Source organism: Notolepis coatsorum (assembly GCF_963971535.1).
Source record: "Notolepis coatsorum genome assembly, chromosome: 2".
In the NCBI taxonomy this organism is placed as follows: Eukaryota; Metazoa; Chordata; class Actinopteri; order Aulopiformes; family Paralepididae; genus Notolepis; species Notolepis coatsorum.
Genome location: NC_140166.1, coordinates 139485789 through 139509187, shown reverse-complemented (window position 1 = coordinate 139509187; position 23399 = coordinate 139485789). Strand labels below are relative to the sequence as shown.

General features: G+C 45.1%; 1 protein-coding gene across 1 annotated transcript in view; it reads left to right on the top strand.

Moving 5' to 3' along the window:
• adcy2a (adenylate cyclase 2a) overlaps window positions 1-23399 on the top strand; it is a gene marked incomplete at both ends in the record, with an annotated part of 165780 nt that overhangs the window by 48947 nt on the left and 93434 nt on the right. Inside the window, 2 exon segments of the mRNA XM_084308324.1 lie at window positions 1936-2033; window positions 3283-3367. Of these exon segments, the coding sequence (XP_084164450.1) occupies window positions 1936-2033; window positions 3283-3367 (183 nt within the window).

Here is a 23399-nt window from a genome sequence, read left to right as displayed (position 1 = left end):
GAAACATGTTGTTACAGACGGTTCTGTTCACTCAGAAGAGTCACGGCGCAGGGTGAACGGTCAGCGCCGGGCCAGGAGGAGGTTTAACCCTCCAGTCACCCTTCAAAAAACCCACTACCTGTCTCCCTAGTGACTGCGATATCAGTAAAAACTAGGGCTGTCAGTTTATCGCGTTAATTAGATAAATTAATTACACAACAAATTATCGCGTTATGAAAATTAACTCAAAATTAATTAATTTTTTTTTTTTTCTTTTTTTTTACATTTTTTATCTCATTCATAAGAACGTAGAATACACATTACAGACTTTTTTTTATATGGTCCATTTGCATGTTCTTGGTATCTGATTCTAGGGACATCTATGGATCTCAGGGAATGTATTCCCAGTGTCAGAAATACTGTGTCTGTTACTAGGCTTGAATAAATTGTAATGAACCAAATGAGAATATCAATAGAATTTTTTTTTTTTTTTTACTGTGAATAACACTATGCTCAAATTGACCAGACCTGAAATATCTAAGCAAATTAATAAATGGAAGATGATTAAACAGAAGGTTTTGTAGATACAGTACTGAATTCTGCCATCCGGACACATGCAATTTGAAATATGATTATAGAATATAGAATATCAGGCATAAAATGGTTATGCGATTAAAATGCGATTAATTAGATGAATTAATTACAAATCCTGTAATTAATTAGATTAATTCTTTTAATCGCCTGACAGCACTAGTAAAAACATATATTTTAACCATTTCTTAAAGTAGGGTTAGGGTTAGGGCACAAAACTATTTGACCAGAATTGCAACAAGGGTGACTGGAGGGTTAAGAAGCTTGGAGTTTGAAGTGTGAGGGAAACCTCTGTTGTGTAAAAGCCCCTTTTTGTTAGATTAGTTTAGATTAGATTGGATTACATTCAAATGTATTGTCATCATGATGCAGCACAAGTACAGTACAACAACAAGACGTGTGTCATCCAGCCAGAGTGCAAATGTAACAGTAAAGTGCAACAGTAATATACAATGTACAGGTGATTACTGGGTATAAAATATATAATTACGGATGTCCGATATTATCGGCCTACCGATATTATCGGCCGATATTGGCATTAAAATGTGGTATTGGAGATTATCGGTATCGGTTTTCCAAAAAAAAAAATTATTATTATTATAATATTTTCTTTTTACATTTATTTAACCTTTATTTACCCAGGCAAGCAAGTAAGAACAAATTATTATTTTATTTATTGTCAAAAGTATGCATAATGTTGTGTTAATTCCACGACAAGAGATATATAATGTTAATTACCTGAAATTATTCTGTTTTTTTGGGGGGGGAAGCCCTGCATATATCGGTATCGGTTGATATCGGTTGATATCGGTATCGGAAATTAAGAGTTTGACAATATCGGTATATCGGATAAAAAAGCGGTAAAAAAGCCAATATCGAACATCCCTATATATAATCATAATCAACTTTATTTATATAGCACATTTACAACGGTTGTGACTGTACCAAAGTGCTTCACAGATAAAAGCATAGAGCAAGGAAAAAATACATACATACTTAATAGTACATAGTAGTACAAATATAAATGAGTACTACTGAGTAATAGTGCTAATCAGATGTATGTACATAGTTGTAGTATTAATATGTACAGTGATACAGGTATGAATACACTATTGTAGTAAGTCTTACTGGCCAGCAGCGTAACTAATAAGAGTTATTTTTTAAAACATTTAAAAATATATATTGTTTGCGTAACTAGTAAGAGTAGGTAAGGGATATGTACAGATATAGTATCTAGAGGATCTATATATATGCTGTAAATATAGATATACAAATGTATATATACGGTATATACAGCACTATTGTACATGCTATCGTACAGAGACGAGACTGTGCAGTTACCCCTGGTTCTCTCTTGTCCTCCAGTACAGGGCAACAACCCTGCCTGCCTTCAAGTACTACGTCACCTGCGCCTGCCTCATCTTCTTCTGCATCTTCATCGTGCAGATTCTCGTGCTGCCAAAGTAAGCCGGTCTATTTATAACCCAACGACACACACAGGCCGCTGGAGACGGTAGACCCACTCCGCTCGTTTTAAATCGATGCTCTTGTGCGGCGCGATGCATATTTGTGACCAAGCCCAGCAGTTCGGGCCCAGCAAGTCTCCCTCGGTCATATTTCAGATTTGTACAGATTATGAAAGTACAGAATGTAATGTAAGCTTTCAAATGATGTGTCATACATTGAAAATATTTGAAGAAGATACTTATTTGAATCTAGTTAAACCTCAAGTCTCAGAGCAGAGGAAAACAGAGGCAATTCAATCAGAATTTTGGCTGCATTTTTATCACCTTGGCAGTTGGCTGTCACAAACTGCCTTTTTTAAACAAAGGTTTTTACTATTTAGAGATACTATAACTGTTAGCTGTTACAGTAAATATGTTCTTAAACATTCAAACTGATATGGGGATTTTTTTTAAAAACCAAATAAAGAAAAGTTACTTCCACAGATGAGTCTTTTACCGCTGGGCCCGGTCACATTTCATCTTATATTATATTATTATTATTATTATTATTATTATTATTATTATTATTATTATTATTATTATTATTATTATTATTATTATTATTATTATTATTATTATTATTATTATTATTATTATTATTATTATTATTATTATTATTATTATTATTATTATTATTATTATTATTATTATTATTATTATTATTATTATTATTATTATTATTATTATTATTATTATCTTATTTGATTATTTTTAGCCTATTTTAAGCTGAATCAAACCGCACTTTTTTACTCCATCTAATCTATTCTATTTTATTATTTGAATTACTGAAAAACTGTGATTGACCTTACCTTGCTACCTCTCTATCTTTCTGTATTTAATTTTTTATACTCGCTTATGCCTGTATTTTTTACTGTTGTGAAGCTCTTTGAACGGCAATTTCTGTATGAAAAGTGCTATACAAATAAAGTTATTATTATTATTATTATTATTATTATTATTATTATTATTATTATTATTATTATTATTATTATTATTATTATTATTATTATTATTATTATTATTATTATTATTATTATTATTATTATTATTATTATTATTATTATTATTATTATTATTATTATTATATATCCCTACCTTGTTTCTAGACGCGATGCCGTGATGGGCTCGTGGCGTCAACTGGTGATATAATGTGATCTTTGAGTGAGGTTCGTATTAATCATGTTTATATTTCTATCCCTGTCTTAAGAACTGCGGTCTTGGGGATATCATTTGGAATGGCCTTCCTCACCCTCTCCATGATCCTGCTCACATGTTTCATCGGACACTTCCTGGTTAGTGGTCCCTCGATACGTTTAAATACTCTATGTCATTGTAAGACGCTGTCGGATTGTGAGACCAATGCTGACGTTGGTGTTCTTGGATTATGATAACGGGCAGTTATGACCTAAGACCATCGCCTTGGCAACCATTTACGTCCTCAGGAGCCTCGTTTGAGGAGCCACCTCTTCTCAATTCTAGTTTATGTCTTGCCTTGTTGGTTCTCTCTCTCTCTCTCTCTCTCTCTCTCTCTCTCTCTCTCTCTCTCTCTCTCTCTCTCTCTCTCTCTCTCTCTCTCTCTCTCTCTCTCTCTCTCTCTCTTTCTCTATCTCTCTCGCTCTCTTGCTCTCTCGCTCTCTCTATCTCTGCCTTTGTCTCTCTCTCCCGCTCTCGCTCTCTCTCCCTTTATCTCTCTCCCTCGCTCTCTCTCTCTCTTTCCCTTTCTCTATCCCTTTCCCTTTCTCTCTCCTGTTCCCTTTCTCTATCTCTCCCTTTTTCTCTCCACTTATCTCTCTTCTTCTCTCTCTCACTCTGTCCCTCTCTCTCCCCTCTGTCCATTTCTCTCTCTCCTTTTCTCTCTCTCTTCTCTATCTCTCTTTCTCTCCCCCCCCCCCTCTCTCTCTCTCTCTCTCTCTCTCTCTCTCTCTCTCTCTCTCTCTCTCTATATATATATATATATATATATATATATATATATATATATATATATATATATATATATATATATATATATTGTTACGAAGGATCAGATTAAACCGAATATATATATTTGCTAATTGATATATATTGCATAATATTTGTATGTCGTCTGATGTCCCTTGTGTATTCTTTGTACATATACACGGAATATCCCTTTTACCTAGTACAGACCATAATATTTCGTTCTCCTATTGGACAGCGGTCCCTTAGGCGCCACTGCCATACCCCCAAGGTCTAGTTCAAAGTCACCGCCAAAGACATGCCTGGACATGAACGGCTCTGCGCAAGAATACGAGACAGGAATAAGGCTGGTACTAGTTTGTTCACCTAACGTATAAATATGGCGCAGGTGAATACAGAAGTAGTTCGAGTTACCCAAGTGAAGCCTCACCCACGATACAACGTCCGGTGAAGTAGGGCCCGTTTGGCCCCAAATAGAGCATTGAGACCGCGTGCGAATTGATAGCTGAAGTATCAGAGTTTAACGCTGTACCGTCGAGTTCGACCTATTCTATTAATAGTCAGTAGTTAATAGTATTCAGTAATAGTCTATTTATGTATAGTGTATTGTGCGGCTACCGTTCTACAGTGACCAGCATTACCAACGTTTCCTCGTACCAGCTAGTGTGCTTATCCAGGCTGGGCAGCTTACCCTGGCGCCTTCATCCGAGGAGCCCTAGACGAGGACCGCGTGGACATGTACACTGGATAACCAACCCAACGACTACATAGCCCTTTTCGGCTGGATTATATTTGCTTTGGTCCTGTAGCTGATGGAGCGGAGAATCGTCTACACCCACAATTGTGTGGGATTTACCCTGTGAGGAGCAACGTCGAGCCCGCCTCTAAGACGCCTGAGGCTGGCTAGCTTTCTTCCATGCGGAGCTGCATGCCGGAGAATAGCTGTTATTCGTCTGCGGATCAAGAGATTATTGCACTGTCTCCTGTACCTGGAGTCTCCCTATTCTTCGTTGACCCAGACTTTGCTACCGACAAATCCTCTCCCCTTGCTGGCCTACAACCGGAGGGACCCTACTAGTATCTCCCGCTGCCCTACTAGTGTACCATAGATATAATTCCTAGGATACAGGTGGTATTCATTATCTCCTGCGTAATATTATAATGGACTTACGCTCTTGACTTACTCACGCACATTCAAGCGCGACTCTAAGTAAAGTAATGTAATCTACTATTATTGCTGCTAATAAATATTATTCTAACCAAGATTTGTGTGGAACCGTGTCATTGTGGAAGTGTTCATCTCATATACCTGTGTACTGTATGGCCAGTAGTAATGTACATAAGACAGTAGTGGTTTAATGATACCATACTTATTTAATACAGTCAGGGAATTGTACCCCTCAGTTACAATTGGTCCTTCGAGCCAGAGGGTAACTAGCGTAATATTAATATAATATTAATATTGACATGGCCAATGATGAACACTCCACAAACAGTTCTCCTAAAATAGATCGCCCGCAGCGTAGACGGCAGCCACCTCAGTACCTAGAGGACTACGCTGCCAGTATACTACCTAGCTTTCTACAGACGTTAAACGCGGAAAAAGTGGATAGTAAAAGTATGTCAAACCCTACCGACCAGGCGACCCCGCCAGTAGAGACCCTAGTGGGTTCTAACGTAACTGACCAAGCTCACGGGGGGGACCAGGAGGGACCTGACATGACTTTAGCCCCCGCCAACGTCGACGAGGTAGTCCCCGGAGAGCTCCAGGATAAAGAAAGCCCTCCAGGGACGGAACCCGACCCACCACGAGAAGAGACGCGCACCCAGGAGATAGACCTCCTCGGTACGCGACAGGAGAACGGATCTCCAACGAGTACTACCAGAAGCCGATCACCTCTACCAGTGTCTTCCCCCAGCGAGGCGGACAAGATGCTGGCGCAGGCCTTTATCGCCACCCTGGCAGCCTCAACCGAACGCGATCGACTCCAAGCACAGACGCTTAGCGAGCGCGAACATTCTTCCATGGAACAAGAACGCTTCCACGCGAAACTCCAAGCGCAAGCCCTTAGTGAACGCGAACACTCTGCGACCGAGCGAGAGCGCTTCCAGGCGCAGCAACGGAGTGACGAAGACCGCATACGCCTAGAGACTAGACGCCTCCAGACGGAAGAGAATATGGAAAGAGACCGCGCCGAAGCCCAGCGCGCCACCGCCGGTGCCCAACGCGAAGCAGAGCGCGACCTCGCTCACACCAAGCGCGAAGCCGAGCGCGACCGATTACAAGCGCAGATAATGGAGCAACTGATTGCCAGTGTAACCCCCCCTCCCTCCGCACAGGGCTCCAGGGCCTCGTCAAGACAAGGGTCTAGGGCACCCTCCCCTACCCAATCAAGCGACCCTGAGCCCGGCCAACAGAGAGAGCCTATACCCCTCTCCGAACCCCTTCCCCGACCGGTCCAAGCGAGACCCAGCAACAGGGAAGAACCGGCCTATGCCGCGGAGAGACTAAATAGACGACTACAGGATCTAGATGACCTGGCAGAGGAAGAAGAAGAGGGAGAGGAGGAGAGTCAAGCCCAACAGCATCATCGTACTCCACAGGACCAGGAGGTCCAGTACAGCCCAGACTTTACCCCCGCGGCTCTGCGCTACAGACCCCCGACTCAATTGACGGGTGAACTTGACGCACGACCAGCCCCGAGGAACAGCACCTGGGTACGCAGGCCTTGGTACCCGACAGGTACCAGCCCACCACGACAAGTAAGAGGAGACTCGCCTAGGAGGCCTCTCCTCCAACGCTCACCGATGTGCCAGCCACCCATGGCATCGTACCTTGGCACACCGACGTTCCCGGACTTCACACACGAGAACAGAGCACAGTACACAGAGCTACGAATGTGCTTAGAGACAATGATGTCCGATGTAACAGATGAACCGTACAAGTATGCTATCCTACTCAAGCACCTGAAGGTGCCCAGAGCGCACAATATAGCGCTGGCATATTCCACCTCTACTACCCCATACACCGCGGCTCTAGCAGCCCTCGACCAACGTTATGGACGCATATGGGACTACGTAATACAAGAGATAAGGAATATTGACCGTCTACCCCCAGCAACAGACAATCGCTCATTAGATGACCTGTCTATCAAGGTACAATCCCTGGTAGGGATGCTGGGGGCACAAAAGGAAAAGGGTATGCACGAACTGTACGCAAACTCTAATGTTGAGAGGATTTTAGAGAAGCTTCCGCCCGCCCGACAAGAGCGCTTCAGGCGGCAAAGAGACCACCGTGATCCTAACGGTTCCGAGCCATCCCTCCTAGACCTGGCCGACTTCCTGGCGAGAGAAGTCAACAGCCTACGATTGGATACGTTCGTGCGGAGCACGCCAAGCTCCAGAGAAGGACCTAGGAGAGCAAACGATGGCCGCAGGCTGGTGACCGTCATGCACCAAGCCGAATCAGTACCGAGCAACAAGAACCACAGTACCCCCTCGATGAAAGAGAAGTGGAAGATTGTATGCCCGTACTGCGAAAAGGAACACTGGCTGTCACACTGTGACACGTTCAAGAAGATGACCGCCGACGAGGTGAGTCAATGGATAAAGTCCAACCGACGCTGTTACCGATGTGCGCGCAATCACATGGCAGCCAAGTGCCGCTTAATGAAGAGGTGTAGTCGGTGTGACGGAGCCCACTTGGACGTCCTACATGACAGTAACAGAAGAAAGCCTGCACCCTCAAGCAGCACAAAGGCAAGTGTTATGTACATTGACCCCGCCAGCAGCGGGGGCGCCCGGGTGCTCTTGAAGGTGGTTCGCGTAACATTGAGTTACGAAGACAAGGTCATGGACACCTACGCCGTCCTTGGCGACGGGTCAGAGAAGACCCTTCTCCTCGCGTCCGCTGCGGCCCAGCTGGGCCTGCGGGGGAGCGAAGAAACGATGACGATTCGGACAATAAGAAGAGACCTGAAGACGATCAAGGGCGAGAATGTCTCCTTCACTATCGCAGCAAGCGGGCAGCCAGAGAGACGGTATAGGATCACTAACGCTTTCACCAGTCAAGACATAGGCCTGTCGCAGTACACCTACCCCATCGCCAAGCTGATGGATAAATATGTGCACCTGCGTCAACTACCTATACCGCTCATAGACGGTGCCACCCCGACCCTGCTGATAGGATCCGACCATGCACACCTCATTGTCCCGATGGACCGGGTCCACACTGGGCCCAGAGGCTGTCCAGCAGCAGTCGAGACCCGCCTAGGATGGACACTACAAGGCCCCCTCTCTAGGTCTCCTAACCGAACAGCAGCCACTCGCTGCCTCCACTCCAAAGTGACAGAAGAAGACACCACCCTCCTACAGCACGTCGAGAGGCTATGGACACTAGAGACAATGCCCTTTAAGAACGAAAAGAAACACATTCGTTCCAAGGAAGACATTTATGCCATAGCCCTCCTCGAGCGGGGGACAAAGAGAGTCAAAGTCAACGGAGTGATGAGATACGCAACTCCACTCCTGAGGCGAGAGGGTATGCTTACCTTCCACGCCCCAACAGAAGCGACGGAGCGGTATCTATCGAACACAGAGCAGCGCCTAGCCAGAGACCCCGCTCAAGCTACTGTGTACCGCGCTGAGATTGACAAGCTAATCACAGCGGGACACATAAAGAAAATTGACATTAAAGAGGCCGATCAGACGACCGAATCATGGTACGTGCCGCTCCACAAAGTCCACCACAACGGCAAGAATCGTATTGTGTTTAACTGCAGCTACCAGATCGGATCACAAAATCTGAATAAAGAGCTCTTGCCCGGCCCAACACTCGGCCCCTCTCTACTAGGCGTGTTGCTACGTTTCCGCCAAGACAAGGTGGCCATCAGCGGCGACATCAAAGGGATGTTCCTGCAGGTGCGACTAGTGGAAGAGGACAAGCCCCTGCTGCGGTTCTTATGGAGAGAGAGGATCGGGGATGAGCAACCATCCATCTATCAATGGGAAGTCCTCCCTTTCGGAACCACATGCAGTCCATGCTGTGCTACGTTCGCACTGCAAAAACACGTTGCAGAAGACCCAGCAGCTGATGAAGAGGTCCGACAAAGTGTAGGAAATAGTTTCTACGTGGACAACTGTCTGCAAAGCGTCTCGACGCCAGAAGAAGCCGAGGCCCTCCTACTCAAGCTCCGCGCCTCCCTGATCAAAGGCGGCTTTGATCTCCGGCAGTGGGCCAGCAGCGACCCTCAAGTATTGCGCAGCCTCTCCCCAGAGGACAAGGCAGCAAGCAGCGAGACCTGGATGGCGACCATCCCAGGAGAAGCCCAAGAAATGACATTAGGACTAGTCTGGCGCTTCAAAACAGACTTGCTTCATTATAAACACACACCCCTGACCAAGGAGCAGGGAAGGTCGACTTCACTACCGACCACAAGACGGAGTGTATACAGAACACTCGCCAGACAATATGACCCGTTGGGATGTATTCTACCTTACACCACCAGGGCAAAGATGATTGTAAGAGCGTTATGGGACAAGGACCAGGGCTGGGACGACCCCATACCCGAACACCTTGCCTCCACATGGAGAGAGTGGGAGACAGAACTCAGCTCGCTCCCAGGTGTCAACATACGCCGCAGCTACTTCCCACCCACACCCACAGTGAGGCCGGAGACGTGCCAGATGGACCTGCACGTCTTCAGCGACGCCTCCGAAGTAGCCTACGGTTCGGTGGCCTACTTGCGGGCCCGAGAGGAGGGAGGAGAAATACACACTGCCTTCATCCTGGCTCGCTCAAGAATAGCCCCCCGCAAGCAACAATCTATCCCGCGTCTAGAGCTCTGCGCAGCCCTAGCAGGAGCGCAACTCGCCACGTTAATCCAACGTGAACTCACCATCCCGGTGCAAAGAACAATCCTGTGGTCAGACTCCATGACCGTACTCACATGGATCCAGTCCGATTCGTGTAGATACAAGGTCTTCGTGGGAGTCAGAATCACAGAGATCCAAGATTTAACAGAAGCAGCATGCTGGAGGTATGTGGACACAAAACAGAACCCAGCTGACGTCATCACACGGGGGATGTCCCTGGATGACCTCACCCGTCACAATCTATATAGTGACAGGCCCGAGTTCCTCAAGCTCCCGGAAGAAGAGTGGCCTACACCCACCCCACGGGAGGCGAGTGAAGAGGAGGCAGAGAAGAAGAAATCTATGTTCTGTGGGTTGACACACACACTCGTTCCCACAGATCCCAACATAGACGACTGCCTCACCCTTGAGAGTGCGCAGCTAAAGACATTCCTGTGGCACCACCCAGAGGTTCAGCCCACTACTGACATTACTGTAGCTAACTACGAAGAAGCAGAACTCCTTCTGCTACAGCGAGCCCAGAGAGACTCGTTCCCCGACGAGCTAGACTGTCTGCAGGGATCAAAGCCAGTCCCGTCAGACAGCAGACTGCTCCACTTAGCCCCTGAGAGCGACGCCCATAATCTCATCAGAGTGGGTGGTCGTCTGAGGAGAGCCCCAGACTTACCGGATGACGTCAAGTACCCGATAGTTTTAAACAGCCGACACAAGGTCACAGAGCTCATCATAAAGAAATACGACGAGGACGTGCACCACGCCGGGGCAGAGAGAGTCTTCGCGGAGATCAGACGTCGTTATTGGATACTGCAAGGAAGAGAAGCAGTACGACGCTTCCAGCGGACCTGTCTAGACTGTCGTAAATGGCGAGCACAGCCCAGTATACCCCGGATGGCTGACCTACCCCCCTGTCGCCTCCGACTCGGCGACAAGCCTTTTCACTCCACCGGTATGGACTGTTTCGGCCCGCTGTATGTAAAGAAAGGAAGAGGGACAGAGAAGCGGTGGGGTATTGTATTCAAATGCATGACCACCCGAGCGATACACATAGAACTCCTTCCAACCATGAGTACGGACTCATTCCTTATGGCCTTCCGGAGATTCACATCGCGGAAAGGAAAACCGTCTATATTATTGTCTGATCACGGGACAAACTTCAAAGGCGGAGAAAGAGAGCTGAGAGAGAGCTTCCAAGCTATGGGCCCAGAACTTAAGACCCACCTCGCTCCATCTCAGATTGATTTCCAGTTTAACCCCCCGAATGCACCTCACTTCGGTGGAACTTGGGAACGAGAAGTACGTTCAATAAAGACAGCCCTGTACGCCGTGCTTGGGGCCCAGACCGTGGCGGAAGAAGTCCTCACGACAGTCCTCACGGAGATCGAGGGAGTATTGAACTCAAAGCCCCTCGGTTACGTCTCAAGTGATGTAGCAGATGTCGACCCAGTCACCCCCAACACTCTCTTGATTGGGCGGCTGGACCCCGCACTACCACAGACAGTGTACAGGCCTGAAGAAGCAAACGGCCGAAGAATGTGGAGGTACAGTCAAGTATTGGCTGACAAGTTTTGGAACAGTTTCCTCCTCCACTATCTACCGTCTCTACAGACCCGCCAGAAATGGGTGAAAGAAAGAGACAATTTGACAGAAGGAACAGTCGTCATGATTATCGACCAGTCACTACCCCGAGCTATGTGGCCGGCCGGCCGCGTAAGCAAAGTGATCAATGGTGCCGACGGAAAGGTCAGAGCGGCAGAAGTGCTCGTCCAAGGGCGGACATATACCAGACCCGTGGCGAGGCTGATAGAGTTGCCAAGGCTCCCCGACACTTTTGATGACGACCATGACCCCCTGACTTTGTGAACTGCCCTACCCTCACAACGGACATTGAGTAGTGGACAGTGCGGTTAATCTGTCTCTGCTTATCTAATTAGGTGGGACTAATTAGGAGGCGGCTGTTACGAAGGATCAGATTAAACCGAATATATATATTTGCTAATTGATATATATTGCATAATATTTGTATGTCGTCTGATGTCCCTTGTGTATTCTTTGTACATATACACGGAATATCCCTTTTACCTAGTACAGACCATAATATTTCGTTCTCCTATTGGACAGCGGTCCCTTAGGCGCCACTGCCATACCCCCAAGGTCTAGTTCAAAGTCACCGCCAAAGACATGCCTGGACATGAACGGCTCTGCGCAAGAATACGAGACAGGAATAAGGCTGGTACTAGTTTGTTCACCTAACGTATAAATATGGCGCAGGTGAATACAGAAGTAGTTCGAGTTACCCAAGTGAAGCCTCACCCACGATACAACGTGCGGTGAAGTAGGGCCCGTTTGGCCCCAAATAGAGCATTGAGACCGCGTGCGAATTGATAGCTGAAGTATCAGAGTTTAACGCTGTACCGTCAAGTTCGACCTATTCTATTAATTCAGTAATAGTCTATTTATGTATAGTGTATCGTGCGGCTACCGTTCTACAGTGACCAGCATTACCAACGTTTCCTCGTACCAGCTAGTGTGCTTATCCAGGCTGGGCAGCTTACCCTGGCGCCTTCATCCGAGGAGCCGTGTGGACATGTACACTGGATAACCTACCCGACGACTACATAGCCCTTTTCGGCTGGATTATATTTGCTTTGGTCCTGTAGCTGATGGAGCGGAGAATCGTCTACACCCACAATTGTGTGGGATTTACCCTGTGAGGAGCAACGTCGAGCCCGCCTCTAAGACGCCTGAGGCTGGCTAGCTTTCTTCCATGCGGAGCTGCATGCCGGAGAATAGCTGTTATTCGTCTGCGGATCAAGAGATTATTGCACTCCTGTACCTGGAGTCTCCCTATTCTTCGTTGACCCAGACTTTGCTACCGACAAATCCTCTCCCCTTGCTGGCCTACAACCGGAGGGACCCTACTAGTATCTCCCGCTGCCCTACTAGTGTACCATAGATATAATTCCTAGGATACAGGTGGTATTCATTATCTCCTGCGTAATATTATAATGGACTTACGCTCTTGACTTACTCACGCACATTCTTCACCTTACAAGCGCAACTCTAAGTAAAGTAATGTAATCTACTATTATTGCTGCTAATAAATATTATTCTAACCAAGATTTGTGTGGAACCGTGTCATTGTGGAAGTGTTCATCTCATATACCTGTGTACTGTATGGCCAGTAGTAATGTACATAAGACAGTAGTGGTTTAATGATACCATACTTATTTAATACAGTCAGGGAATTGTACCCCTCAGTTACATATATATATTAAGGCTGTCAAATATATCGCGTTAATATCGCGTTAACTCCCGATTCTATTAATGCCACTAATTTTTTTAACTCAAGATTAACTAAAAAAAAATATATATATAATTTTTTTTTTTTTTTTTTTTTTTACTAGACTTCACTCAGGTGTATTATTGATGCTCTCATTGATACTATGTTTGTTTCTGAAGTGTGTGTGTGTGTGTGTGTGTGTGTGTGTGTGTGTGTGTGTGTGTGTGTGTGTGTGTGTGTGTGTGTGTGTGTGTGTGTGTGTGTGTGTGTGTGTGTGTGTGTGTGTGTGTGTGTGTGTGTGTGTGTGTGTGTGTGTGTGTGTGTGTGTGTGTGTGTGTGAGATATAGAGAGAGAGGGGGGTGAGAGAGATGAGGAAGGGGCAAAAGAGAAAAAGAGCTGGGAGAGTGTGTGTGAGGGAGAGAGGGGGGTGTGTAATTAATCAGCCCTTGTGTGTGTGAATGTAACAAGTTCCTAACGTTTTCTTTCCCCTATTATTTCATGCACATTTTATTCATTGTTTTAAATTATTATTTTCTTTTAAGTTATTTTGTGCATCACTCTGTTTTGAATTTGATGCAAATTTGCAATGCATGAGGGTCATCCTTTTGTGTTAAATGGCTGCACAAAGCAAGCATTTGTTGACTCGCATGTTGATAAGAGTATTAAAACTTGGAACTTGAAAAAGATCTGTTTAAGGTAAAAAAAAAATTTAAAAAAAAATGCGATTAATTTGCGATTAATCGCGAGTTAACTATGGACAATCATGCGATTAATCGAGTTAAATATTTTAATCGTTTGACAGCACTAATATATATATATATATATATATATATATATATATATACATATATATATATATATATATATATATCCCTTTCCCTTTCTATCCCTTTCCCTTTCTCTCTCCCTTTCTCTCTATCTCTCCCTTTTTCTCTCCATTTCTCTCTTTTTCTCTCTCACTATGTCCCTCTCTCTCCGCTCTGTCCATTTATCTCTCTCTCTCCACCTATCTCTCTCTCCATCTCTGTCTCTCTCCCCCCTCTCCATCCCTCCCTCCCTCCCTCCTACTCACTCACTCACTCACTCACTCACTCACTCACTCACTCACTCACTCACTCACTCACTCACTCACTCACTCACTCACTCACTCACTCACTCACTCACCCACTCACTCACTCACTCACTCACTCACTCACTCACTCACTCACTCACTCACTCACTCACTCACTCACTCACTCACTCACTCACTCACTCACTCACTCACTCACTCACTCACTCACTCACTCTCTCTCTCTCTCTCTCTCCTTCAAACCTCCTCGTCTACACAAAGTGCAAAGTGCTCTCTCTTTTGTTGTCGGGTGAGCAGTTGTTCTTTGAGCAGATTCCGAGTTTGTCTCCGTTGAAGTTCCAGAGCCTGCCTTCTCTCTCCCTTTCTCTCTATCTCTCCCTTTTTCTCTCCATTTCTCTCTTTTTCTCTCTCACTATGTCCCTCTCTCTCCGCTCTGTCCATTTATCTCTCTCTCTCCACCTATCTCTCTCTCCATCTCTGTCTCTCTCCCCCTCTCCATCCCTCCCTCCCTCCCTCCTACTCACTCACTCACTCACTCACTCTCTCACTCACTCACTCACTCACTCACTCACTCACTCACTCACTCACTCACTCACTCACTCACTCACTCACTCACTCACTCACTCACTCACTCACTCACTCACTCACTCTCACTCACCACTCACTCACTCACTCACTCACTCACTCACCTCACTCACTCACTCACTCACCACACTCACTCTCACTCACTCACTCACTCACTCACTCACTCACTCACTCACTCACTCACTCACTCACTCACTCACTCACTCACTCACTCACTCACTCACTCACTCACTCACTCACTCACTCACTCACTCACTCACTCACTCACCACACTCACCACTCACTCACTCACTCACTCACTCCCACTCACTCACTCACTCACTCACTCACTCACTCACTCACTCACTCACTCACTCACTCACTCACTCACTCACTCACTCACTCACTCTCACTCACTCACTCACTCACTCACTCACTCACTCACTCACTCACTCACTCACTCACTCACTCACTCACTCACTCACTCTCTCTCTCTCACTCACTCACTCACTCACTCACTCACTCACTCACTCACTCACTCACTCACTCACTCACTCACTCACTCACTCACTCACACTCACTCACTCACTCACTCACTCACTCACTCACTCACTCACTCACTCACTCACTCACTCACTCACTCACTCACTCACTCACTCACTCACTCACTCACTCACTCTCACTCACTCACTCACTCACTCACTCACTCACTCACTCACTCACTCACTCACTCACTCACTCTCACTCACTCACTCACTCACTCACTCACTCACTCACTCACTCACTCACTCACTCACTCACTCACTCACTCACTCACTCACTCACTCACTCACTCACTCACTCACTCACTCACTCACTCACTCACTCACTCACTCACTCACTCACTCACTCACTCACTCACTCACTCACTCACTCACTCACTCACTCACTCACTCACTCACTCACTCACTCACTCACTCACTCACTCACTCACTCACTCACTCTCACTCACTCACTCACTCACTCACTCACTCACTCACTCACTCACTCACTCACTCACTCACTCACTCACTCACTCTCTCTCTCTCTCTCACTCACTCACTCACTCACTCACTCACTCACTCACTCACTCACTCACTCACTCACTCACTCACTCACTCACTCACTCACTCACTCTCTCACTCACTCACTCACTCACTCACTCACTCACTCACTCACTCACTCACTCACTCACTCACTCACTCACTCACTCACTCACTCTCTCTCTCTCACTCACTCACTCACTCACTCACTCACTCACTCACTCACTCACTCACTCACTCACTCTCTCACTCACTCACTCTCTCACTCACTCACTCACTCACTCACTCACTCACTCACTCACTCACTCACTCACTCACTCACTCACTCACTCACTCACTCACTCACTCTCTCACTCACTCACTCACTCACTCACTCACTCACTCACTCACTCACTCACTCACTCACTCACTCACTCACTCACTCACTCTCTCACTCACTCACTCACTCACTCACTCACTCACTCACTCACTCACTCACTCACTCACTCACTCACTCACTCACTCACTCTCTCACTCACTCACTCTCTCACTCACTCACTCACTCACTCACTCACTCACTCACTCACTCACTCACTCACTCACTCACTCTCTCTCTCTCTCTCCTTCAAACCTCCTCGTCTACACAAAGTGCAAAGTGCTCTCTCTTTTGTTGTCGGGTGAGCAGTTGTTCTTTGAGCAGATTCCGAGTTTGTCTCCGTTGAAGTTCCAGAGCCTGCCGTACATTTCTAACGGGTCATACATGAATATAGAGTGTGAGATGCGTGTCCTTTGTGGGTAGATATTACTCATGTGTGTCTTCCCTGCCACGGTGGCACACAGGAGTGAATACAGAGGCTGCTATTCTCTCTGTGAGAGAAGCCAAGGCCAGAGCAGGGTTCAGACAGCTTGGTACAACCGAGGTAAAGGGAAGATTGCTCCACTTCTACAAGGTCAATTTGCATGTTTCTGGTATCTAGGAACATCTAGGGACATTGGGGTATGTATTCCCAGTGTCAGAAATATTGTGTCTGTTACTAGACTTGAGTAAATTGTAATGAAAAAAAAGGAGAATATAAAGTATGATTATTTTTTGCATCTGTGCCGGTGAATAACACCATGTTACAATTGTGCTGGAACCAACCGAGCTCGCTCACTGAGCTTATTCAGCACCTTCTTGAGATCAAGTGTACAAAAGTCTAAGCAAATGAATAAAGGGAAGATGATTAAACAGAAGGATTTGTAGATACGGTAATAAATTATAATCCATTTTAATTATAAATTCATATTTGAACTTGACCTTGACCTTATTATGGCCAAATCATACATTTATGGCTAGGGAAAAGGCTCCTCTTTCCAAAAGTGTTAAGTCTGGATTTAGTCATTTCCTCGCGGTTTTACGATAAAAGACATATAAATAATAATATCAATAATATAATAAATTCTTATTTTCGTTAAATCTTAAAAAAATAAACATGTGGGCCCTCTTGAGGACGATTCGCAGCACGCCACTTTGCTGACCTCTAGTGGCTCGGTGTGCATTTCTTTTAATACATTATATAGAATTAAAGCCCTATTTGTTGCCTGTGGATTGCCGTTTCATCTTGGGATAACTGAGGTGGAACAACCATCGCTTAAAATGCTTTATGTAGGGTTCCTACAGCTTCTTATAACTGAGGTGGAACAACTATCCCTTAAAATGCTTTATGTAGGGTTCCTACAGCTTCTTATAACTGAGGTGGAACAACTATCCCTTAAAATGCTTTATGTAGGGTTCCTACAGCTTCTTATAACTGAGGTGGAACAACTATCCCTTAAAATGCTTTATGTAGGGTTCCTACAGCTTCTTATAACTGAGGTGTAACAACCATCCCTTAAAATGCTTTATGTAGGGTTCCTACAGCTTCTTATAACTGAGGTGTAACAACCATCCCTTAAAATGCTTTATGTAGGGTTCCTACAGCTTCTTATAACTGAGGTGGAACAACTATCCCTTAAAAGGGTAAAATTCCGAATCCAGGCCCCTTCATTTGACTTATTCCATGCAGAATTCTACTTAATGTACCGTAATTCCTATTTAATAATAAGGTTATTGTAATGGTTTATTAAGGTGTACAAGGCTCTGTTCCCTAGCGTATTAATTATACAGTACCCTCACGTGTGTCCAGGGATATTCTCACCGCATCTCTCCGGACGCTCGCGCTGCATAATGAACACACTCGTGCTCCATATGGAGCACCATGTGGCTCAGCGTAGCGGGCTGGGACCGCCTGCCTCTGGACCGGCGTGGAACCCTGCTGGGCCCACAGACGGTTCTGCCAGAACCTCTCTGCCGCCTTTTACTGAAGAGCTGAAGGGTACGGACCGACTGTCCCTTCTGCTTCCTGAATGCACCATCAAAGGCAGGGTTTAAGCAGAGTCTCTTTTCAACGCGTGTGTTAAAGCGGATCGCTGGGTTTCTCATGTTTAGCCAATGATGAATAATAATCAGATCGGGGGGGGGGGGGGGGGGGGGGGGGGATATATATATATATATATATTTTAACCACGTATAGATTAAATCTCTTCACCACAGGCTGAATGTGGAAATAGCATTGGATCTGGGTCACATGGGGGATTATATCAGATCTTATATTCCTAAGGTAAACCTATAGTCATTATTTGAAAACTGAACCCGGAGCATAAATGAGATTGTCGTTGACCCAAATGCGATAGAGGTTTCCTCTCCTCTTTGCAGCTAAATAGATAGAGGTTTCCTCTCCTCTTTGCAGCTAAATAGATAGAGGTTTCCCCTCCTCTTTGCAGCTAAATAGATAGAGGTTTCCTCTCCTCTTTGCATCTAAATAGATAGAGGTTTCCTCTCCTCTTTGCTAAAGAAGGGAATTCCATCAGCTCTGAGGCGCATGGGGTTGTAAATCAGATTATATAGCCTATATATACGGTAAACCAGCCTTTTTGTAAACAAACAACTTGAGCCAAGGAGAGTCAATTGCTACCCTTGGCTAGGGCCGGGCGATTAATCGAGTTTCAATTCCTACAATTGTGTTGATGTTTCCATTTCTGCAAAATAAGTATTTTGTTTGGTTTGGTAAACATTGCACTGAGTCTATCAGTACTGTATGTGTGTAGGGGCAGGTACAATAAGAGTGTTCTTCTTCCTGTTCCTTTCGGCCATGGAATTTAGTGGAGCATAACAAGCGAACTATAATGTACTGTTGGACTGTAACAATTCCATGTACAAATAAATACACATTAAATTAAATTAAATGAATTCCGATTCTGTCTTTCCACCATCACGGGAACAAGATAGAGATACCAAGGTGATTGTGCCGCATGCCGTGTTGCTCTCATTTTGTCTTGTGTTGTAAATGCAGCGCATCCCGTCCCCCATCTCTCTCTCTCTCAGACTTCACCGGCTCTGCCGTTACCTAACCAGACTTCACCAGCTCTGCCATTACCTAACCAGACTTCACCGGCTCTGCCGTTACCTAACCAGACTTCACCGGCTCTGCCGTTACCTAACCAGACTTCACCGGCTCTGCCGTTACCTAACCAGACTTCACCAGCTCTGCCGTTACCTAACCAGACTTCACCTGCTCTGCCGTTACCTAACCAGACTTCACCAGCTCTGCCGTTACCTAACCAGACTTCACCTGCTCTGCCGTTACCTAACCATACTTCACCGGCTCTGCCGTTACCTAACCATACTTCACCGGCTCTGCCGTTACCTAACCAGACTTCACCGGCGCTGCCGTTACCTAACCAGACTTCACCGGCGCTGCCGTTACCTAACCAGACTTCACCGGCTCTGCCGTTACCTAACCAGACTTCACCGGCTCTGCCTTTACCTAACCAGCCTTCACCGGCTCTGCCGTTACCTAACCAGACTTCACCGGCTCTGCCGTTACCTAACCAGACTTCACCAGGCTCTGCCGTTACCTAACCAGACTTCACCTGCTCTGCCGTTACCTAACCAGACTTCACCGGCTCTGCCATTACCTAACCAGCCTTCACCGGCTCTGCCGTTACCTAACCAGACTTCACCGGCTCTGCCGTTACCTAACCAGCCTTCACCGACTCTGCCGTTACCTAACCAGACTTCACCGGCTCTGCCGTTACCTAACCAGACTTTACCGGCTCTGCTGTTACCTAACCAGACTTCACCGGCTCTGCCGTTACCTAACCAGACTTCACCGGCTCTGCCGTTACCTAACCAGACTTCACCAGCTCTGCCGTTACCTAACCAGACTTCACCTGCTCTGCCGTTACCTGACCAGACTTCACCGGCTCTGCCGTTACCTAACCAGACTTCACCTGCTCTGCATGATAGCATGTACAATAATGCTGTATATACCATATATATATATATTTATATATTCATATTTAACTCTGGTTGAATTGTTGTACTGTACTTATGCCGTATAATTATAATACATTTGAATCTAATCTAATAATACATACAAAAAAAACTTTTTACCTTTTTTTTAAATTGGCGACCCAATAAAAACGGGTCCGACCCAAAGTTTGGGAAACACTGATGTAGGCTGAATTATTAGGTAATCTATACGGCGCACAATCAGATTAACTTTGAAAACTTAACGATAGCCTTGTTTAACCCTTTCACTACCACACTACCAAAGGGTTAACCCTTTCATTGCGACAATACAGAAGGTTAACCCTTTCACTACCACACTACAGAAGGTTAACCCTTTCACTACCACACTACAGTAGGTTCACCCTTTCACTACCACACTACAGAATGTTAACCCTTTCACTACCACACTACAGAAGGTTAACACTTTCACTACCACACTACCAAAGGGTAACCCTTTCACTGCGACAATACAGAAGGTTAACCCTTTCACTACCACACTACAGAAGGTTAACCCTTTCACTACCGCACTACAGAAGGTTAACCCTTTCACTACCAGACTACAGACGGTTAACCTTCTGTAGTCTGGTAGTGAACGGGTTCAAATAAGGAAAGAAGATAAAAACAGTACATTGTTCCAACATCATGCATTTCCTCATGATATCCTCACGTGCAGCGACACAATCTTAACCTCCTTGGTTCAGGCTGTTGCAACGCGAAGTACGTCTCCGAGCCTTTTTCAAATGTCAAGACCGCTCTGTCTCTCAGTGACACCGAGGAATCATCACTCTCAGATGATCAAGCAAACGACTCGGGCTGCTTCCACTTTCGTTATCTAGTCATGTGACGCACACCGAGCCGGAGGCAGGGTCGACGCCCCCAGGAGAGGAGCCTGATTGGCTGTAAAGTGGGCCAGCGTTCGTCGGAAGCCCGGCAGGAAGTCATCGGCATTAATGCATCGTCTCTCCCTGTTTAGATTGACTGTACACATGTATGTGAACCTATGAAGTGAGGATGGACCGGGAATGTAGACGGTACCAGTGTCTAACATACAGGGGCCATCTTCCATGAAGACCTTAACCATTTCACTACCACACTACATAAGGTTAACCTTTCACTACCACACTACAAAGGGTTAACCTTTCACTACCATACTACATAAGGTTAACCCCTGCACTACCACACTACAAAGGGTTAACCCTTTCACTACAACACTACAAATGGTTAACCCGTTCACTCCCAAACTACATAAGGTTAACCCTTTCACTACCACACTACATACAGTTAAACCTTTCACTACCACACTACAGAAGGTTAGCCATTTCACTACCACACTACAGAAGGTTAACCCTTTCCCTACCACACTACAAATGGTTAACCCTTTCGCTACAACACTACATAAGGTTAACCCTTTCACTAGCACACTACAGAATGTCAACATTTCACTATCACACTGCATACAGTTAACCCTTTCACTACCACACTACAGAGGGTTAACCATTTCACTACCACACTACAAAGGGTTAACCTTTCACTACCACACTACAGAAGGTTAACCTTTCACTACCACATTACATAAGGTTAACCTGTTCACTACCACACTACAAATGGTTAACCTTTCACTACCACAGTACAGAAGGTTAACCTTTCACTACCACACTGCATAAGGTTAACCCTTTCACTACCACACTACAAAGGGTTAACATTTTACTACCACACTACAAAGAGTTAACCTTTCACTACCGCACTACAGAAGGTTAACCTTTCACTATCGCACTACAGAAGGTTAACCTTTCACTACCACACTACAAAGGGTTAACCTTTCACTACCACTCTACATAAGGTTAACCCCTGCACTACCACACTACAAAGGGTTAACCATTTCACTACCACACTACAAATGGTTAACCCGTTCACTCCCAAACTACATAAGGTTAACCCTTTCACTACCACACTACATACAGTTAAACATTTCACTACCACACTGCATACAGTTAACCCTTTCACTACCACACTACAGAGGGTTAACCCTTTCACTACCACACTACAAAGGGTTAACCTTTCACTACCACACTACATAAGGTTAACCTTTCACTACCACATTACAGAAGGTTAACCTTTTCACTACCACACTACAAAGGGTTAACCTTTCACCACCACACTACAGAAGGTTAACCTTTCACTACCACAATACATAAGGTTAACCCTTTCACTGCCACACTACAAAAAGTTAACATTTTACTACCACACTACAAAGGGTTAACCTTTCACTACCACACTACAGAAGGTTAACCTTTCACTATCGCACTACAGAAGGTTAATATACTACCACACTACAGAAGGTACAGTAAATCCTTTCACTACCACACTACAGAAGGTTAACCTTTCACTACCACACTACAGAAGGTTAACCTTTCACTACCACACTACAAAGGGTTAACCTTTTCTTGGAGGAGGAAGAAGAAGAGGGCAGGGCTTGGGATAGGTCCATTACAGTTTCATGGAGGCGGTATTCAAGTACACCTTAACCTCTTAAGCCCTAGCCATATTTCCAGACATTTTGCCTAAAATACATACCTAAGTAAATGGAAGATTGCTCCACTTATACAAGGTCAATTTGCATGTTCTCGGTATCTAGGGACATCTATGGATCTCAGGGAATGTATTCCCAGTGTTGCAATATTGTGTCTGTTACTAGGCTTGAGTTAATTTCTAATTAACCAGAGAATATCAATTTATTTATAAATGTTTTCATCTTTGATGGAGAATAACACCATGCTAACATTGACCAGACGTGAAAAGGTTTGCTCATCCAGCACCTTCTTGAGATCAAGTGTACAAAAAATCTAAGCAAATTAATAAAGGGGAGATGATTTACAGGGGGTTTTGTAGATACAGTATTGAATTTAGCCATCCGGCCATCAATTTTAAATATGAATATAGAATATCAGGCCTATAAATTACCTTATTTTGGCTAATTCACATACTGTATCTATGGATTGGGCCAAATCTTCTCTTTCCAATGGCAGAGTTCAATCTGGATTTAGTACCACCAAGCGCCCCTGACAGGGCAGCAAAAACCATGAATGAAATCTACTATAAATATAGTTACTTTTTTGTAATGTAAATAGCCCTAGCCACAGTTTTTTTCCAGACGTTCACAGAAAGGTAAAGAAACTAACTACGTTCT